This window comes from Pogona vitticeps, chromosome 2 (genome assembly GCF_051106095.1).
Source record: "Pogona vitticeps strain Pit_001003342236 chromosome 2, PviZW2.1, whole genome shotgun sequence".
Taxonomy (NCBI): Eukaryota; Metazoa; Chordata; class Lepidosauria; order Squamata; family Agamidae; genus Pogona; species Pogona vitticeps.
The window spans coordinates 177932045-177949347 of NC_135784.1; the positions used below are offsets into that span (position 1 = coordinate 177932045).

General features: G+C 44.3%; 1 protein-coding gene across 3 annotated transcripts in view; it reads right to left on the bottom strand.

Annotated features, from left to right (window-relative positions):
- Positions 1–17303, bottom strand: part of PLXNA3 (plexin A3) — a 79241-nt gene that overhangs the window by 42038 nt on the left and 19900 nt on the right. For all 3 annotated transcript variants that reach the window (XM_020792920.3, XM_020792925.3, XM_078386547.1), the window contains 5 exons: positions 16607–16730; positions 14870–15020; positions 14019–14118; positions 11937–12051; positions 9326–9526 (listed from right to left, as the gene is read on the bottom strand). In XM_020792920.3, the coding sequence (XP_020648579.3) occupies positions 9326–9526; positions 11937–12051; positions 14019–14118; positions 14870–15020; positions 16607–16730 (691 nt within the window). The remainder of the gene's footprint in view (positions 1–9325; positions 9527–11936; positions 12052–14018; positions 14119–14869; positions 15021–16606; positions 16731–17303) is intronic.

Genomic DNA, 17303 nt, shown 5'->3' on the forward strand with positions numbered 1-17303 from the left:
CCACATCTCTGAAGTTTTCTTTATACCAGAATTATTTTGCTTCACCAGTAAAACATACCCTTCACAGACCATCTGTCCTTTGTCACCTAATTAACTCATGTTAAATGTAAACAGAAAAAGGACAAACAATAGATATCCAGAACTTATTTCTATCCAATGTAAAAAGAACTCTTTAATCCTCTTTCAAGGCAACACAGACTTCTCCATGCTATTTCATCTCTATTCCAGTACTAATAAACATATAAAAGTACAGGGTATTAATGAAGTGGCTGGGGACATAGGGAAGAAGAGAAATATTCTTTAAAGGGTCATCTTGAAAATACCATAAATAAGCCTAGACTGCAGAACTGACTCAAAATAAGGCAAAGGAAAACATCCACCAACCCATCCATTTCGGATGTTGTGGTCTTCAGCTCTCAGAAACACCAGTTTGCTTGGCTGATGATAAGAAATTGTAGGCAACGGAGTCCAAAACATCTGGACAGCCAAAAGCTGCCCAGCCCTGCAGATGTCCACTTTGTCACAAGATGGGAACAAGTGAGCCACAATGCAGTGCTTGTATAGCTAACAGCTTAGGTCAGCTCTGGCAGGCAAACCACATATTCCTGCAATTAACACAAAGCATCCATGTTACAATATTGAGAGTAGTAAAAAGACAGAAGAAAAATTGTCCCCAGCCTGTTGCCGTGTATTAGTAGATTCACACACTCAAATTTATAGGCATGGTGTCCTCTAACGTACAGAAATTCTGGCATGAGTCTTGCCATAGTTTAATCACAATTTACTTTGCTCTAGAAAAACTTTGAAAACTGTGGCCCAATAGCACTTGGGCTCACAATATTGCCCTCCTCATAGAATTATTTTATGTGGAAGTTAATCATACATACAATTTAGCTAAGAATGTGCAAGCCTTCTGTGGAGGGAACCACTTACTAGAAGCAAACTGAGTGTACAAATTACAGCTTACTCAAGATGTAATTCATCAGACCTGGACATGCATCCTCTTTTGAGTTAAGGCACACCTCCACACACAAGAATGCACTGTGGGCTCAAATGTCTACCCGGGAACTCGGCTGGATGAGGACATGGTGAATTCTAGATCTGTCAGCAAATGCTGTCTTGAAATTCTCCACCCTATTTATGGGCAGTGAGATCATGGAGATGATTTCACTGAATTTATTTGGACCAAGACAGATATTTCTTCCAGGGAGTGCGTTCATCAGTATCAGTGACAGTAATCTGGCTCGTTATTTTTTTTGCTACTGCCGAAAGAAGCAGCTCTCAAAACTATGGCAGTTTGATCGTCATTTTGTACCTCCCATAATGCCCTAGACCAGGGGTCCTCAACCCCTGGTCCACTGCCTGGTACTGGTCTGTGGCCTAGGCAGGACTGGACCACAGAGACAGATCTCCCGCTGCACAGATGCAAGCATGTATGCCCCCATGCACACACCCCAAGCACACACAGATGCATGCACGCTCCCCTGCATGCACTCACGGACAGACGCACACCCTCCATGCATCCACAGACATACTCATGCACGCACACACACACACACCCCTGCCACTCCCTGCACGCATGTTAAACCGGACCACGGTGTCAAAAAGGTTGGGGACCACTGACCTAGACAGAAAAGAATTCTGGGTTATTGGGAGAAGAGAATGGCAGCTTCTCCAAACAATGCCTGGGCATATGTGGTGAAATTTCTGCAAAGTGGTCTTCTTTGTCCATTGAAAACAAAGACAAATAAACATAAAACGGGGGTGTGTGAGTGGGTGAAGCAGTGTTTTCTTAGAAAAGCATATTCCGAGAAATGATGCCTAAACTCTAGTTTTAAAACCTACCTGGGATTAACATCTGTAATATCTTGTGAATGCTACAGCACATACCAGGTTAGAGACAAAATTTAATTCTGCAATATGAACCATCAAATCAAGATTCTTCCCCTGAAATTCTCTGTCAACGTGTACCAAAAAAAGAAAGAAAGAAAGAAAGAAAAAGCAGAAGTGGCAGCCTGCCAGAAATTAGACAAGTTTCCCACCAATACTCAACGCTTGGCACTAAACCAGCCCACGTTCCCTTAACTGCATAGCGCCATGGGATCAAAACCTAACCCCAAATGCAAAACACATATATAAAGCCCTCTCAAGTTTGATCGTCATTTCTTGGGCTGAAGTGCTACATCAGCAGCTACAGCAGAAATGTATGAGTCACTGTGAAAAAGGCTGTAAAAACCAAGCACACACAAAAGGACAGCCTCTAACCTCACGACAACAAAATGTGCAGAAATGAGGTAGAACGCTCTGCCAAATACCAAAATTGGTAGAAACAGAAGTCACCAGGGGAATACGCCAAACCTCATAGAGGCAACCCTTTGAGCAATAAAGTAATAATAAGGAGAGGGAAAGTATCCTCTTTCACAGATACATACAAAATATTTCCTTGAATAGTCAGGGATTACATTTTTTTGCTAAAAGTTCATTTTTTTAAAAAAAAAAGCCACATGTAAACTGTATCAAAAGTGGCTCCAAAGTCAGAACAGATAAGAATGATTGTGACTTTTATCAGCTTGGCATAAAATCTGCTAGGCCTTGGCAGAGATAACACAATGGTCTATGGATGGTTCATTAGAATTACCCTGGGGAACAGGATACAGCGGAAAAGAGCTGTGCTGGAGAACTCAGTAACAGTGGCGGAAAAGTAGCTTCTGTCTGTTGCCATCACTATCACAAAGGAAGATCCAAAAAGAGCCCTTGTCTGCATTTTTAAAAAATCAGACCTATTCCTAATTTTCCTGCTCTTGTGTTTGACCAGACCTGTTTGCAAGAGTATCTCCACCAACCCCCACCCCTTACATTCTAGCTAGTGCCCTTGAGGCCTCTCTTATTACTCCCCTAAATTCTCTGGTCTGCCAAATGATTGACCAGCTGGAGTAGAAAACTCTGGGCCTTCCAGATGCTAAAGACTTCAGTTCCCACAATCCCTCATGACTCTCCATCTTTCTGAGATGGGGACTCAGGTTGCGGGACTCACTATCAAATCAGACTGAAGTTGCACTGGTGACCTAATGACTCAGCTCAGACCCCACTCGTGGGTTTTTATTTTCTTCCATTGACTTGGACTCTGCTTCTAACTCGGGACCCACTCACCCCCTCTTTTTTTCTGGGGGAAAAAAAGCTTGTTTTTAATAGGGGCTCAGACCCAAAGACGTGATAACATCCAGACCATGCTCAGTGCTGCTTCTGGGAGCAGCCCTGGCCATCAGAAAAGCTAAAGGATCTTTGCTCCTGCTGCAGTCCCTGGGAGAAGGTGGACAGGAGCAATTGGGCCAAATAGCCCAAGGCCACTTCCAGTTTCCAAAGATCAACCTGGAGTTCTCAAAACATTGTTCCACTTCAGCAACAGGATAGCACTTGGGGTTTCACCAACTCAACTGTCTCACACACTTGTTAAGGATTACTGGCTCCACAGGTCTGAAAACCTCCTCAGGTAGTAATCAGTGTATGTCCAGGGGTCAGAATCCCTGACCTGATATCCGAAGGGTCAAATTCCTACAGAATATAGCTGAGTTCCCCAAGTGTTGAGGCTATGAATTAATGGCCTTTTAAAGGTCCTCTCATTCATTGGTTCTACAAATTTAAGCCAAAGGCTTACTTTATTGAGTCATTCCATTTCAAGCCAAGCCTTCTACTTTTCCTACTGCTTCCCATTTTCCCTAGCATTATCGTCTTTTCCAGTAAGCCTCACCTTCTCACAATACATTCAACACATTCTGTTTCTCGCATTTTTTCCTCTATAGTTAACCTTACCTTATAGTAGCCCTTGGTCTAGTATAGACAATGCATCAAGACAATGAAATATTGTGGCACATCCACTGGTTTTGGAATGATACAAAGTTTTTCATGGTCCACACAAACAAAAACATACTATAAGCTACAAAGGATAAACTGATATCTTCTGAAATTATTTAGCATACTGTGCGGACAAGGTATAATTGCAATATAATCTCTAGTGCCTTTTCCTCTTTTGACTCTAGCGTCAACATCTGGCACTTCAAATATGTTAAAAGTCTATGTTTTAAAATCTTGGGAATTGCTTGCATGGGAAATTAATGTGCTGTGCGCCTCTGGAGAGCCCCTGCTTTTTATTAAATTTATGTTGTGGATATAACAGAGTTATTTAGTGCTTTGAAGTCTCAGAACTCCCACCCATTTCAGCTTTGTATTCAGGTTATAGGGCATGTCATTTCTCTTTAGCATCTCTTACCCACCGTCTGGCAAATTAGTGTTTTGACTCATTTATGTTTTAGGAACTGAGTGGTAAGTAATGGCATCAGCCATTCTGTAAGCATTTCTACAGAATGGCTGATGCACTCTTTCAAAATGTCCATTGTTCCCATTGGCCTTCCAAAATACTGGAGAGACTAGATTGTAGCAATCTCTAGTTTTGTTGTTGCTTTTATGATTCCCCTCTTGCTGAATCTGTGCTGGAGCTAGACTGAGGACTTGTGAGTATATGGAAGGCACAGGCTGCTCCAACCCTGGCTTTGTATCACAAGCTAGGTTGAACTTTTATCAAGGACAAACTCTTGGATGACAGCTGTTTATGTAAAGGCCCACTTAGCATTTAACTTCAGTACTTCACACTTGAAGGCATGGTTGTAGGGTGACCAGAGTGGCCTTAGAAAGGAGAAATGCAGTAAAAGCTATTCCTGGAAGCCAGAAAGCAAGGCGTGGCTAGAGGCTAAGAAGAAAAAGTACAAAGGGAACAATGCCAACGTATGTATCATGATAGACAGATAAAGTACTCCAGTGCCTAGAGTTGTTCCGATGGTCATTGCCCTGTAGACTAAATATCATGGACCTTCTCAGGGGCCTGGAAGTGTGAAGATGGGGGTCACTGCATGCAGTAATTAGAGTGAACAGCAGAGGGCAGGATCAATGACGCATCCACTGCAAACCCTGCACAAGCGCAATTCAGTTTTGGTTTGAAACCCAGAACTGAAGTTGGAAGATCAGGGCCAGGTCAGATCAGACGATGGGGTTACACAAAGCCAAGGAACTCAAAAAGCTCTGCCTGTTGTCTCCTCTTTATCTAGAGCTTGGGAAAGTTAGTATTTGGGACTATAATTTCCAGGACTGCCCCTCGCCGCCACCACCACGATGAATGGCTATGTTGACAGGAGATTCCAAGTACTTACTGTCATCCAAACAAGAAGAAAAAAAAGTTTCCCAAGCTCTACTCATGACACTTCATGAGTCTAATTTTAATATTATTCTTTAAGACTTAGATTTTTAGAACGAGCTTTACTCTTCCAGATGTTACAACTTAGGAAGTATTTTGCTTGATTAAGCCAAGATTTCACCTATAATGGCCAGCCAAATATCTCTGGCAGTTCATGAGCCCTCCAGCAGCTTTTCCCTTTCCTTCTACTCAAGAGGCAAAATCCCTGCAGGACTGGCAAAATCAGTCCAAGACATTTTACTTCCTGAGGCAAAGGAGAAAATGAATCTAACCACTACACCAGAGAAGTACAGTACCCAGAGCCAGTCGAATTATTTTGCCACCTGAGGCATCAAATTGTATAAACAACCCTCCCTATGCGAATCCCTGGAAGTAAAATAACAATATATATAAAATAACAACAGTTTAAATAATTAGCCATTTGTGGCATTTCATGACACTGAACATTTGCTTCATAATGCAGCCACTTCACTCTGCCTAATGCTAGGGCCAGCCCTGCCTAGCATTCAGAGGCAAATATCCTGCTGAATTAGGTGGAAACGGCATGCACATTCAGTGCTGTGACTCCCAGAGTGGGCAACCAGATGCCTCTAAAAAGATGACAGGCCGAATATTAAGACAGTAAATGTCCTGTATGATACAGTGGCCAGTGTGGTAATCAGTAGCGTACTGCCTCTGACAAGGGATATGCTATGCAGCTTTCATGACCAGTAAATTCACACAGGATAGTTTTACCTAAACCACTTATAAAGTTGTCTGAGCCAACAGCCATCACTAAATCTTGTAGTAACAAATTCAAGAAGTTGATGTATGTGTTGCATGAACAAATGCTTCCCTCTGCCTGTCTTGAACCTACTGCCCATTAGATTCATTGAAAGACCAAGTATCATACGACTGCTGGATAGCTAAGAAGTCTAAATATCTGGTTGTAGAGCTAGAGCCATAGTTAAATTCCCCACTGTGCCTCCTTGACAACTGCTGGTCTTGATGATTCATAGGGTTCCTTTCAGCTCTAAGATGATGATGATGATCATCAGATGGCAAAAAAAACCTTCTCCACTCTTAGCTTAATTGGATGAGCCTGGGCTCAAACATAATACAAGAGAGAAAGCAAACAGAAGTTTTTGGAATTGGCAAAGGAACTGAAAATAAACTGGCAACTGTTGTAATGCTGTTGCATAAATAACAACACTGTGTATAGTTCTTATCAATTCATGTGGAAAAGGGAGGCATGCACCTTTCTTGCAAAAGAAGGCTAAAGAGGATTTATTAAGAAAACCTTAATGAACCTATCTAAAAAGAGATAAAGGGATTTTACTTTTTCTCTATTACTACTTTTTATAAGAAATTGAGGGAATTTTGCCACTGTGCTCCTAAATCTCTCTTTTCTAGGTAGCTAGCTAAAGGGATGTGGTGGCGCTGCAGGTTAAACTGCAGAAGCCTCTGTGCTGCAAGATCAGAAGACCAAGCAGTCATAAGATCGAATCCACGCGACTGAGTGAGCTCCCGTCGCTTGTCCCAGCTCCTGCCAATCTAGCAGTTCGAAAGCATGTAAATCTGAGTAGATAAATAGGTACCACCACTGTGGGAAGGTAACAGCATTCTGTGTCTCATCGCGCTGGCCATGTGACCACGGAAGATTGTCTTCGGACAAACACTGGCTCTATGGCTTGGAAACAGGGGTAAGCACCGCGCCCTAGAATCGGACACGACTGGACTAAATGTCAAGGGCAACCTTTACCTAGCTAAATATAAGGCTAGATTGGGTTGGATCAAACCAAAGCCCTATCTAGTCCAGAATTCTGCTCCCACACTGATCAACCAATGGTCTTTGGAAAGCCCATGAGCAAGACATGAGTGCAACAGCACTCTCCCGCTAATGTTCTCCATCTAGCCACTGATATTCAGAGGCAGAATGCCTCAAATATTGGAGGCAATATATTACCATTAGGACTAGGATGGATAGTTTATCTGGAGATGAGTGTGTACTTTATGCATGTTCTCCACTATTGAGCTATAGCCTCATTCTAGTAAGTTTAATTGTCACATATTTTATTAGTATTTTATCTTTATCATGCAAATCTCTGTATTTGCCTATGCTGAATTTCATCTTCCATTCTCCTGACCACTTGGGAACATATCCTTTTGGAGTATCTCACAGGTGGAATGGGAATTCATTTTCCTGACTAATGGTGTGTCACCTGCACAATTTTCTACTGAGGCTTGGGTTATGTGTCTGCTACTTGACTGCCTATTTATTTTTGAGGCTAAATTAAATTATGTTTTAGCCTTTAACACTACAAGTAATTTTGGGTCAAGGATACTGAAGGACCACCTGTATCTATATGAGTCCACCCAAAAAGTAAGCTTACCCACCGGTGAGAGCTACAAAACTATCAAGTATCACAAACAGGGCCTTTCCTGGGTTGTCCCCATATCCCTAGGAAGTACGTTGAATGTTAAGAATTTATTTATTCAAATCTACATTTCATTTATGTTTTTTATATTGTTCTATTTTTTACTGAGTTTTTATTGCTGTCTGATTTCTTATCTTAGTATTTTTGTACTGAATGAAATTCATGGTTATTAAGTAATAATAATTGTGTGCTGTCAAGTCAATCCTGATTTATGGAGACCCTTTACAGGGTTTTCTAGGTGGAGAATGCTCAGAAGTGGTTTGTCATCCCATTTTTGGGGGGGGGGGCTCTCTGGGACTGCACAGCTTGCCCAAGGCTACACAGACTAGTTCTATTTCATGGGAGGCACAGTGGAGAATCAAACTCCCAACCTCTGGCTCTGCAGCCATATACCTAGACCACTGAGGTAATAAGCACTTAAGGGATCAATCTGAACATTTAAAAAATTAACTTACACGTCTGGCGTTCTATTGAACAGTAGTAAACCAGAACTCTACTGCTCAATGTTCTTATCTCATTCATCCTGAGCAGGGGTCCTCAACGTTTTCTGAGTCACGGACCGGTTAGGGGGTGGGGTCTGTGTGCAGGGGGGTGGGGCACCCCTCGCGCTCGCGGGTGGTCAGAGCATGCTAGTGGAGGGGTGCGCTCTTGTGCACGTGCAAAGGGGCAGAGTGTGCTTGCGGAGGGGTGGAGCACATTTATGTGCATGCACAAAAGGGTGGAGTGCACTCACAGAGGGGAGGGGCGCATTCGCATGCATGTATGGAGGGGCGGAGCATGGTCACGTGCATGCACAAAGAGGCAGAGTGCACTTGTGGAGGGGAGGGACACCTGTGTGTGCGGATGGCGGGCCGTGCGTGTGGGGTGGTAGGAGATTTGTCTTCGCAGTCTAGTCCTGCCATGGCCACGGACCGACACTGGGCCACGGACTGGGAGTTGGGGACTCCTGCTTTAGAGCACTGGTTCCCAACCTTTTTCGAGTTGCAACCCCCTTTTATAATAACAATGTGACCTGTGACCCCACCAACACCACACTTGCATAAAAAGGCTTTTTTAACAGGATAGTCATCCCTTCTCAGAAAGTAGAGGCTTCTTTCTCCCACAAAGAGCCTGTTTTTCATACATACACATACCTGCTAACTTGAATATCTGGCTCCGAAAGGTCAAGGAAGAAATTATTTAACAAAGGCTACATATAAGGTGACCTATGGAACCCCCCCACCCCCAAAAATACTTTGTGACCTCCTTGAGGGGTCATGACCACCGAGAACCACTGCTGTAGAGGGTATACTATGTCATTGCTCCCATGTGACAGGGAGGCAACTAAGGCTTAGAAATGTCACCCCCGAGGGAATGTCGAGGCAAGCGAATAGTCTGGAGCCCAAGTCCCACACTTCAATCACTGCAAAAAGAACTGGGAAGGGCTTACATAGTCTGGCCTTACCCTGAAAGCACATGTGCGCCTTTTACGTGATAAATGTACACAAAGCTGTTTCACATATTCATAAAGCAGTAGAGATTTAGGACTAGGAAGAAAATCTGATAGCGGCCCGAGAAAATATGTTCCCTTTTACAACTTGGCTTCTAATCCTCGTGGCTATAGAATTCTGGGCGAAAGGAGAAGAGGAATTCAAATGTAGCCATAAGCACATGGCGCTCTCACCGAGGTATTCTGGCACTGTACGCTGCTGGAGTTGAAGCGTACAGCTGGCACCCGCTGCTGGCGGCCCTGGATGCCCAAGACACACTCGTAGTTCTTCTGCCCCGACTGAGGCTGTGGAAGGTTCTTGGCACGCAAGGTAATGGGTTGCAACACTCCCACCGGGATCAAGATCTCCCCACCGGGGAGCAGCTCCGGGCAGCCCTACAGGAAAGGGAGAGATGAAAGGCACATCGTTGGTGCAAGGACCACTGTGGGGATCCTTGCCCCCTCCTCTGGTGTGCCTTCGTCGGTTGTCAGGGCCTGACAGAGGGTAGAAGAGATGAGGTTCCAAATCCTAACTGATGTGTTTGACCTTCAGAACTGCAGATATGGGGGAACTGGGGAGGGGGTGATAGCACTCAACCCTCCAGCCATTGGTAACAGCCTCCTTTCCATGCTTACCCAAAATAAAGCCCACAGACTTGTATTCTTAGCTGTGCTCCTTCCCTTTGATTCCACTCCACCCACCCTTTTTTTGTTTTTGTTTTAAGTAATAGCCTGTCTGATGAAGAGATCTAGCAGTCTCGAAAGCTTACACATGTTTTTGTGCCTTTTTGGTGGTTAGAAAAGGTACTGGCCCTTCCATTTATTATGATAATGATACTGCCACAATAAGGATACTGGATCTTTTCAACACAGTTCCCGTTGTCCATTTCATGCGTAAAGGTACCTGTCAGTATCAATCATGGGGGTAGGAGATGGGCTTCCTGCGAATCCCCCCCCCAGAACTTCTTCCTCCTCTTCCTCCTCCTCCTCCTCAGTGAACAGCTACATGACCTTTCCCATCCCAAGGCCCAATCCTGACGAGGGGATAAAACCCAGGAGCTTTGCTCTCAGCTCCCTCTTTTGCCTGGAGCGGGTGCATGAGAGAGATGGAGATGAAAGAGCCTGCTGGGCGCTCCGAGTCACCATGGAAACCAGAGCCTGGTTAATTGCTCCTTGGTACCAGAGGAAAGGTAGGGGGAGGCATGCTGGGCTGGCCTGCTCTGTTTACACGGCGAGCCAGGAGGCGGGGAGGCACTGACTGGCTGGGAAGCAATAGAGGAAACGTGGCGCTGACCTGGAGAACAATCAAACCCCGGGTGCAACTTCCTGCCCGGACCTAATACAATGGGGTCAAGACAAAAGGCAGAGCCGCTTGCTGAGAAAGAGGTGCCTGGAAATACCAAGCTGCCTCTGTAGCTCTCTCAGTCCGAATGTGTAGTGCAAGCATTCACTTATGTGTGCAGAAACGTCCACACACACTCAGTCCTGAGTTTTCCCGTTTTGTCACTGCTTCCATCGCAACCCTAACAGTTAACAGGGGACACCTTACTTCCCAGAGCCTCCAAGACGTCTGTCCAGACTGCTCCCACTCCTCCAGCCACCGCATCCAACCGCAACCCAATTGTTGGCCCCTCCAAGGGAACTGCTATCAATTACCTCCCCACAAAGAGCCCCCCGGCGTCTCTAGGTCTATTGATCCCCCTCGACTGGGCCAGACGATTGATTGTGAGTGACTGCCCCCTTACCAGCAAAGACCCTGGGTTCCCCTCCCTCCTCCCCAGTATTGATCTGCCCTCTCCACCCAAGCACTTTAGGGCTGTTATTGGTTGCCAATACTGATTGCTGCTGCTGCTGCTGCTGCGATCTGCCACCTGCTGACTTTTCTCTGGTTGCTCTGGACTCCTGGCCTTGGGGGACACGGGTTTATACCCAAATCTTTTGCACAACAGTCCTTAAGAGTAGTACTGATTGTCTATTATACAGGCCACTTCCACAGATCTCAGCTTCCAGCTTATTTCTAGAGTAAAGTTTCTAGGTCTCATCGTTGTGAGGATGCTGCCATGATGGCAGCTCCTAATGGTCAGGGCAAAGGGAAAATTCTTCCATAGTCCAAGTCTCTTGGCCCCTCATCAAAGCTCTAATTCTTCGCTCTCCACCCGCCCCCCCCAATTGCACTTTCTTCTGTCACCACCTCCTTCACTTGCCATGAATACACAACCTGAAAACATCACAAAAAGACGTTTTTAAAAAAAGCTCCACTGAGATATATGAAAAGCACTGCATAATTTGCATACAATTCCAGAATTGCTATTTCTGTCTCACACCCCACCATCAACTGCAATGTCAGGGGAGAAAGAGAAAAATACCAAAGCAATTTTTGCTGTTATTCAAAAATGCAGAGCCCTAGAGAGCCCAAAGAAAAGAATTGATATTCTGGGTCCAAGGAACATGCCTTGAGACTTCCCCACCTTCTACACCCTTCTCCCCACCCCCACTGGTTTTGAGCAGGGAGAGGAAGTACTTCATGCCTATCAGATTGTGCCTCCAGGAGCTATAATCCCCTTGAAAAAGCCTTGTGGATTTCTCACTGTGCTCCCTGTTCCTCCTACATTAATAGAATGGGAACTTTTTACATGACAGAATTGAATAGCAAGGGAACACTGGATGACCCATCTCCAGTGGGGGCTTGGGATATTGGTAGTCCTGAAGTCAAGAGTTCCTTTCAAGGGCCCCCCAGGGGATCCCCAAAAGACAAGGTAGGAGTGTGTGGAAAGAGGGGATCTTGCACTGCCAGGCCTCCTCTCACCTCAGTGGTGTTGACTCGTCCCTCTAGGAAGAAGCATTTGGCAACATTGTGGGTGCAAGTGTGTCTGTATTTACACCAGTGGCAAGGATAGTGGCTGCTGACACATGACAGGCACCTGCGAGGGGGTGAGTGAAATAAGAATAGTTCATAAGCAGAAACAAACAGCATTATTCATTTTCTATTAAATAAAATGCTACGCCCCACCATCCCCCCCCCCCCCCGATCTTCATTCCCTGTTCCCATTGTTCTCCTTCAGGATGTGAGACTCCTGGGAAGCAAGACTGGGAGGGGATGGGCAGAAAGACTGATTGAATCAGCCCCCAAAGTCCTGTCAAAGCCATCTGGTGGCTAAGGAGACAAGCCCTGAGGGAATGTTGACTGAAGCCCCCTGCCACAAACTGACCCGATGGTGCAAGGCCAGCCCCAGCACTGAGGGTGTGTGTGTCTTGTGTGTGTTTGTGTGTGCGCATCTTGTGTGTGCGTGTGTGCGTCTTGTGTGTGTGTGCACACAGACACACTTCTTAAGATTTAGATATCAGAGATAAGTATGCAGTTCCCTGTTGTAAAAACACAAGAGCGAGGGGAAAGCATGCCAACTTCTGTGAAAGAAAAACAAGGCAGCAGAGCTAGGCTCCGCTCTGCCTTGCAGGCACGCTGGTTCATCTGAGGTTCTTAAAAGGAGAGGCAACAAGGCTCAGAGCTTGCCCAACAAATCCCATCCACTGGCTTGAAAGCAGCACTTTCCTGAATCCCTGGCCATGGGTGCTGACTAAAAGGATTGCATAGTATCTTTATTTATTTATTTATTTATTTATTTATTTATTTATTTATTTATTTATTTATTTATTTATTTATTCATTCATTCATTCATTCATTCATTCATTCATTCACTTGCTCGCCCACCCTTTGTACTGGTGCTAATGTCTCTATATTCAAAGCCGTAGCATTCAAGATTCCTGGGGCTTAAGTTTAGAATCCATCCTTATCTCCTTCCATGATCAGAAAGTACAGTAGTTACTCTTTCACCTTCTTTGGAAAGGGACTTGTCCTTACCCCCTACATATATCTTATTTACTGATGTTACTCTGCCCAGCATGCCAAGTACACTATTGATATTGTCTAAGTATTCCTGAAAGCAAGTGTCTTGAGCCTTATTTGTGATAGACAGGAGGTACACAAACTACCCAGCTCCTAAAATAATAGTATTTACTTCTTCAATACTTATAGACCCCACCTTCCCTCCCACAAATTCAAAATGGCCTACATGGCCAACTCTTCTCTTTTTATCCTTATTTATTTATTTATTTATTTATTTATTTATTTATTTATTTATTTATTTATGTATTTATTTATTTATTTATTTATTTATTTATTCATTCATTCATTCATTCATTCATTCATTCATTCATTCATTCATTCATTCATTCATTCATTCAATTTATACCCTGCCTATCTGTTCATCGCGAACACTCTAGGCGGCTTATATCCTTATAACAGCCTTATAAGGCAAAGTAAATCAAAAGGTAATGACTGTATGAAAATCATCCAGGGAGATTCACAGATCAATGGAATCTTGAACCCTTCTCTCTGCAGCCCTAACCCATCACTCAAGCAACAACAACAACAAAACCCAATTATTTGGGTCTCATGGGTAACAGGAGACCTATTCCTTTGACCTGCTCCTATCTTATATGTTACAGGGAGGATTTGTCCTCCTGTTACAGTTTAGCAAGGTTCACCGTGAGAATAAATTATTCAAGCTGAATTATGATCAAATAGAAAATATAAAGACAAACCAGTGTGGATGAGGATTTGGGAGATACAGGTTCTTATCCCCTCTCAGTCATGAAATATACCTTGAACCAGTCATGTTCTCTCTCTGCAGGGTTGTTGTGAAGATGGAGGAGAAGGAGAACCATGTGACTCACATTGAGCTTGTTGTAGGAATGGTCAGAGATCAGTATAACTATTAATAATAGAAGGGGTGTGATGGGGGCCCTCAGCTGTTCATGGAGGGAACAACGACTAGCGCTCGGCTAAAGAGGTACCCTCTCCCAAAATGCACGTAACCCAAAAACTCACGTGCGCAGAAGGCTACAGTCATAAAAGACAAAGTTCGTGCTGGCAAACTCCACACCAGTCTCCTTGGAAAGAAGGCGGAGTTTAACCGTGCGGACATCACCTGAAATGGTGATGGTGGAGCGTGAACATTTTTTAAAAGGAAGTCATTTCAGTAAGCATATACTCACAGGTTATGGTTCACCAATTAACCTAGAGCAAATTTAATTATCACCCTCTACTTCCACACTCAGAATCAGTATGGCAAACTACAGTCCTCTCTGCACATGTAAGCATATCCTGCATCTGTTCATCCCCCCCCCCTGCACTTTCAATTTGCCAACTTTAAGCAGAAAAAGAAACACAGTGCAAAGAGCCGCCCTATCAAAACACTGTTTGGTCCTAACTCTCATTCTACATCTTACAACATTAAGAAGCATGAGCAGGGGGTGCTTTAGAGATCCTTTTCCCATCTTGGCTCCTAAGAAGTTGCGAGGCTTGCACCTCCCACAATTTCTTACAATTGTCCATTGTGGCTAGAAAGGACAGGAATAGAGAGCCCACCCAATAACCCTGAAGACATGGAAAAGCCTGCTTTGAAGCATTCGGGAGTGCTTCACATTTAACATCATCTGGCTGCCGTCCTTTATAAAAACACAGCACAAATCAGGCTGGTGTTATTATTACTCATCCATTGCAGCCAGGGCGAAGGGCACCTGAGGCTGAGCGCGGCCTCCCCCAAAGCCACCCAAGAAGTTTGTTTTTTGTTTGTTTTTGAGTCGAGATTAAAACTGGAGAGCTGCTCCGAATTCATAGCTCATGCCCCTTCGCACCACCACCCTACACCAATGACCCTTCTGCCTCCAGGCACTCACCATACTCCCCAGGGGGCTCATCCCTCAAGGTAGGAGAAAGGCACTGGATTCCTCCATCCACCTGGAGCTGCCCCTCACTCTCTCCAAGGCTCTCAAAGGAGCAAGTCACGCCAGCACTCAGGTCTGGGACATAGTAGACAGTAAGCTGAAGCTGAAAACAGGGACCAAAAAAGAGGCACATCGCTAGAGAGATAAGTAAGTTTGATAACTATGTTAAAAGGGAGGGAGGGAGGGAGGAAAGAAGCAAGGAAGGAGACAAATAATTGCTCAACCAACCATGCTAGTTTTACCGATATAGGTTAAAAAGGGATTCTATGACCGAAATTACCAATATTGCTTAATGTAGTAAACTGTAATAGAGTAGGCCCACTGAATCAATGGGGATTTGGTGAGTCAACTCCTCTATAATTGATTCCATTGATTCAAATGTGCACCTACTCTAACTGCAACCCACCAAATCCTCATTGATTCAATAGGATTACTTTAGTAACAGGATTTTACCCGATATTAAAGATAGCTGGCTAGTCATAGGAAACCTTCATTGCCAGTTAGGATCTTGCTGGAGATATTAGGTAACTCTCATTGTTCCTTCAAAGCATTCTGCTAACACAATTCTATAAAAAGCAAGGCACTTGAGCATAGTATTTTTTTATAACAATTTTCTTCATAGTTATAGTGATAAATAATTATGTGCCATCAAGTCAATTCTGACTTATGGTGACCCTTTCCAGAGTTTTCCAAGAAGAGAATCCTCGGAAGTGGTTAATCCTTCCCTCCTTCTGGGGGTGTCTTGGGACTGTGCAGCTTGCCCAAGGCCACCCAGGCTGGCTCTTCTGAAATGCACAGTGAGGAAATTTTACTTATACCCAACAACAAGAAAAGACTTAGGCTGTGTGCTTAATCGTAACTGTATTTTGATCAGGCCATGAAGTCTAAATCATATCCAACCATACAATTTCATGATGTTCCTCTAGGATAGCTTTGACAACCACACAGTCAACAAAAAGAGGCTTCATAATAATTTATCAACACTCATTAGAATCAGAGGTCATGGTGACTACTATAGGTAGAAACTTGCTAAAAGAATACCTAACGATTTTCTCTCCTGCCTCTCCTGTTCTCCCAGAAAAAAACAGTGAGTTTCAGTCTCTGGAAACATTTGGGGTCATATTCATATTTCAAGAGTTTTAGATGGCCTTGTGATGTGGAAGTTCAATTGACAGGGAGAAGCTATAATGTACATATTTATAACTGTATCTTGAATAGGTTTAGAAGCGATTGTGAGGTTCTACGTTCTATATTCATTATCCTGTCATCTAATCTGATGGAGATTAATAAAAACAAGTAACCCACAGTTCAGTGGAGTCATGGATTATAGGGTCAAAGTACTGGCACTTCTTCATTTTCAAGAAAGATAATGTCATCTTTCATCTGCAACCCTCCAAATGCTTCCCTATTTTATCTGAACTCAGTTGCACTCTTCATAGTAGCTGGGTAGAGTAGAGGTGAGGTGGATTTCTGAAATAACAATATATTGTCAGGACATATTTCAGATGTAAAGCAAAATATTTCAGGGTGTTTTGGTCTTGAATGGACCTCCGAGACCCAATCTGCTTGAGGAAAGACCCAGTCCTTGTAGGGATGGCAACTATGAAGAGAACAGCAGTTGATATGGGTCAAAACAACTGAGCTGGGAAGTAGAAATCCAGAAAAGAGTGGAGGGGGTACAGGACTCACCATAATACTAGGCTCTGTCACTGAGATGTTATTGGGCTCCACAAGCAGCTGCACACATTGTGATAGTGTTGCTGTGAAGCGGTGAGGCTCTGCCGCACGGGGGCATTCGCTTTCTCTACAACACCTGTGGCATGGGAAGAAGAAACGTTTGGAAATGAAATGGGTGCTCTCCAGCCTTTCTACCATTGTTGCTGCCCATCAGATGGAAAAGCTCACAGTACCCCAACCATAGCAAAAAAGTGGCAGAAGAACAGAACTTGCGTCAGAGGCACACACCACCAGGGGAAGCTCACGGCACTTGGCCGCAATGGGGCTGATGGCATCTGGATCCAGTAATGAACAAAGGCATGGGGGGCAATGATGGGGAAGAGTCTCACAGGGTAAACGTGGCTCAGCAGAGGTCAAGGCAGGCCATGTAGGGAAAACAGAAGCGGCAGGAGGACTGGGGCCATGGAGTTGCGTGAGTGTGTGCACATAGGGTGGTGCTCAGGAGAGAGGAACTCTGGGGACTATAAATGCAGACTTGCTGCTTCTTCTGCTCCAGTGCCCTGGAGGCTTGTTAGCGCTGGAACCAAGGATGCTTGGGGAGCTGGGGAGGGACATGCTCGGCTTCAGGAAGAATGAGTAGCAGTTGTACACCAGGAAAGCCAAAAAGAGGAAGATTGGGGAGGGGGGGAAACAAACAAACCTAACCTTG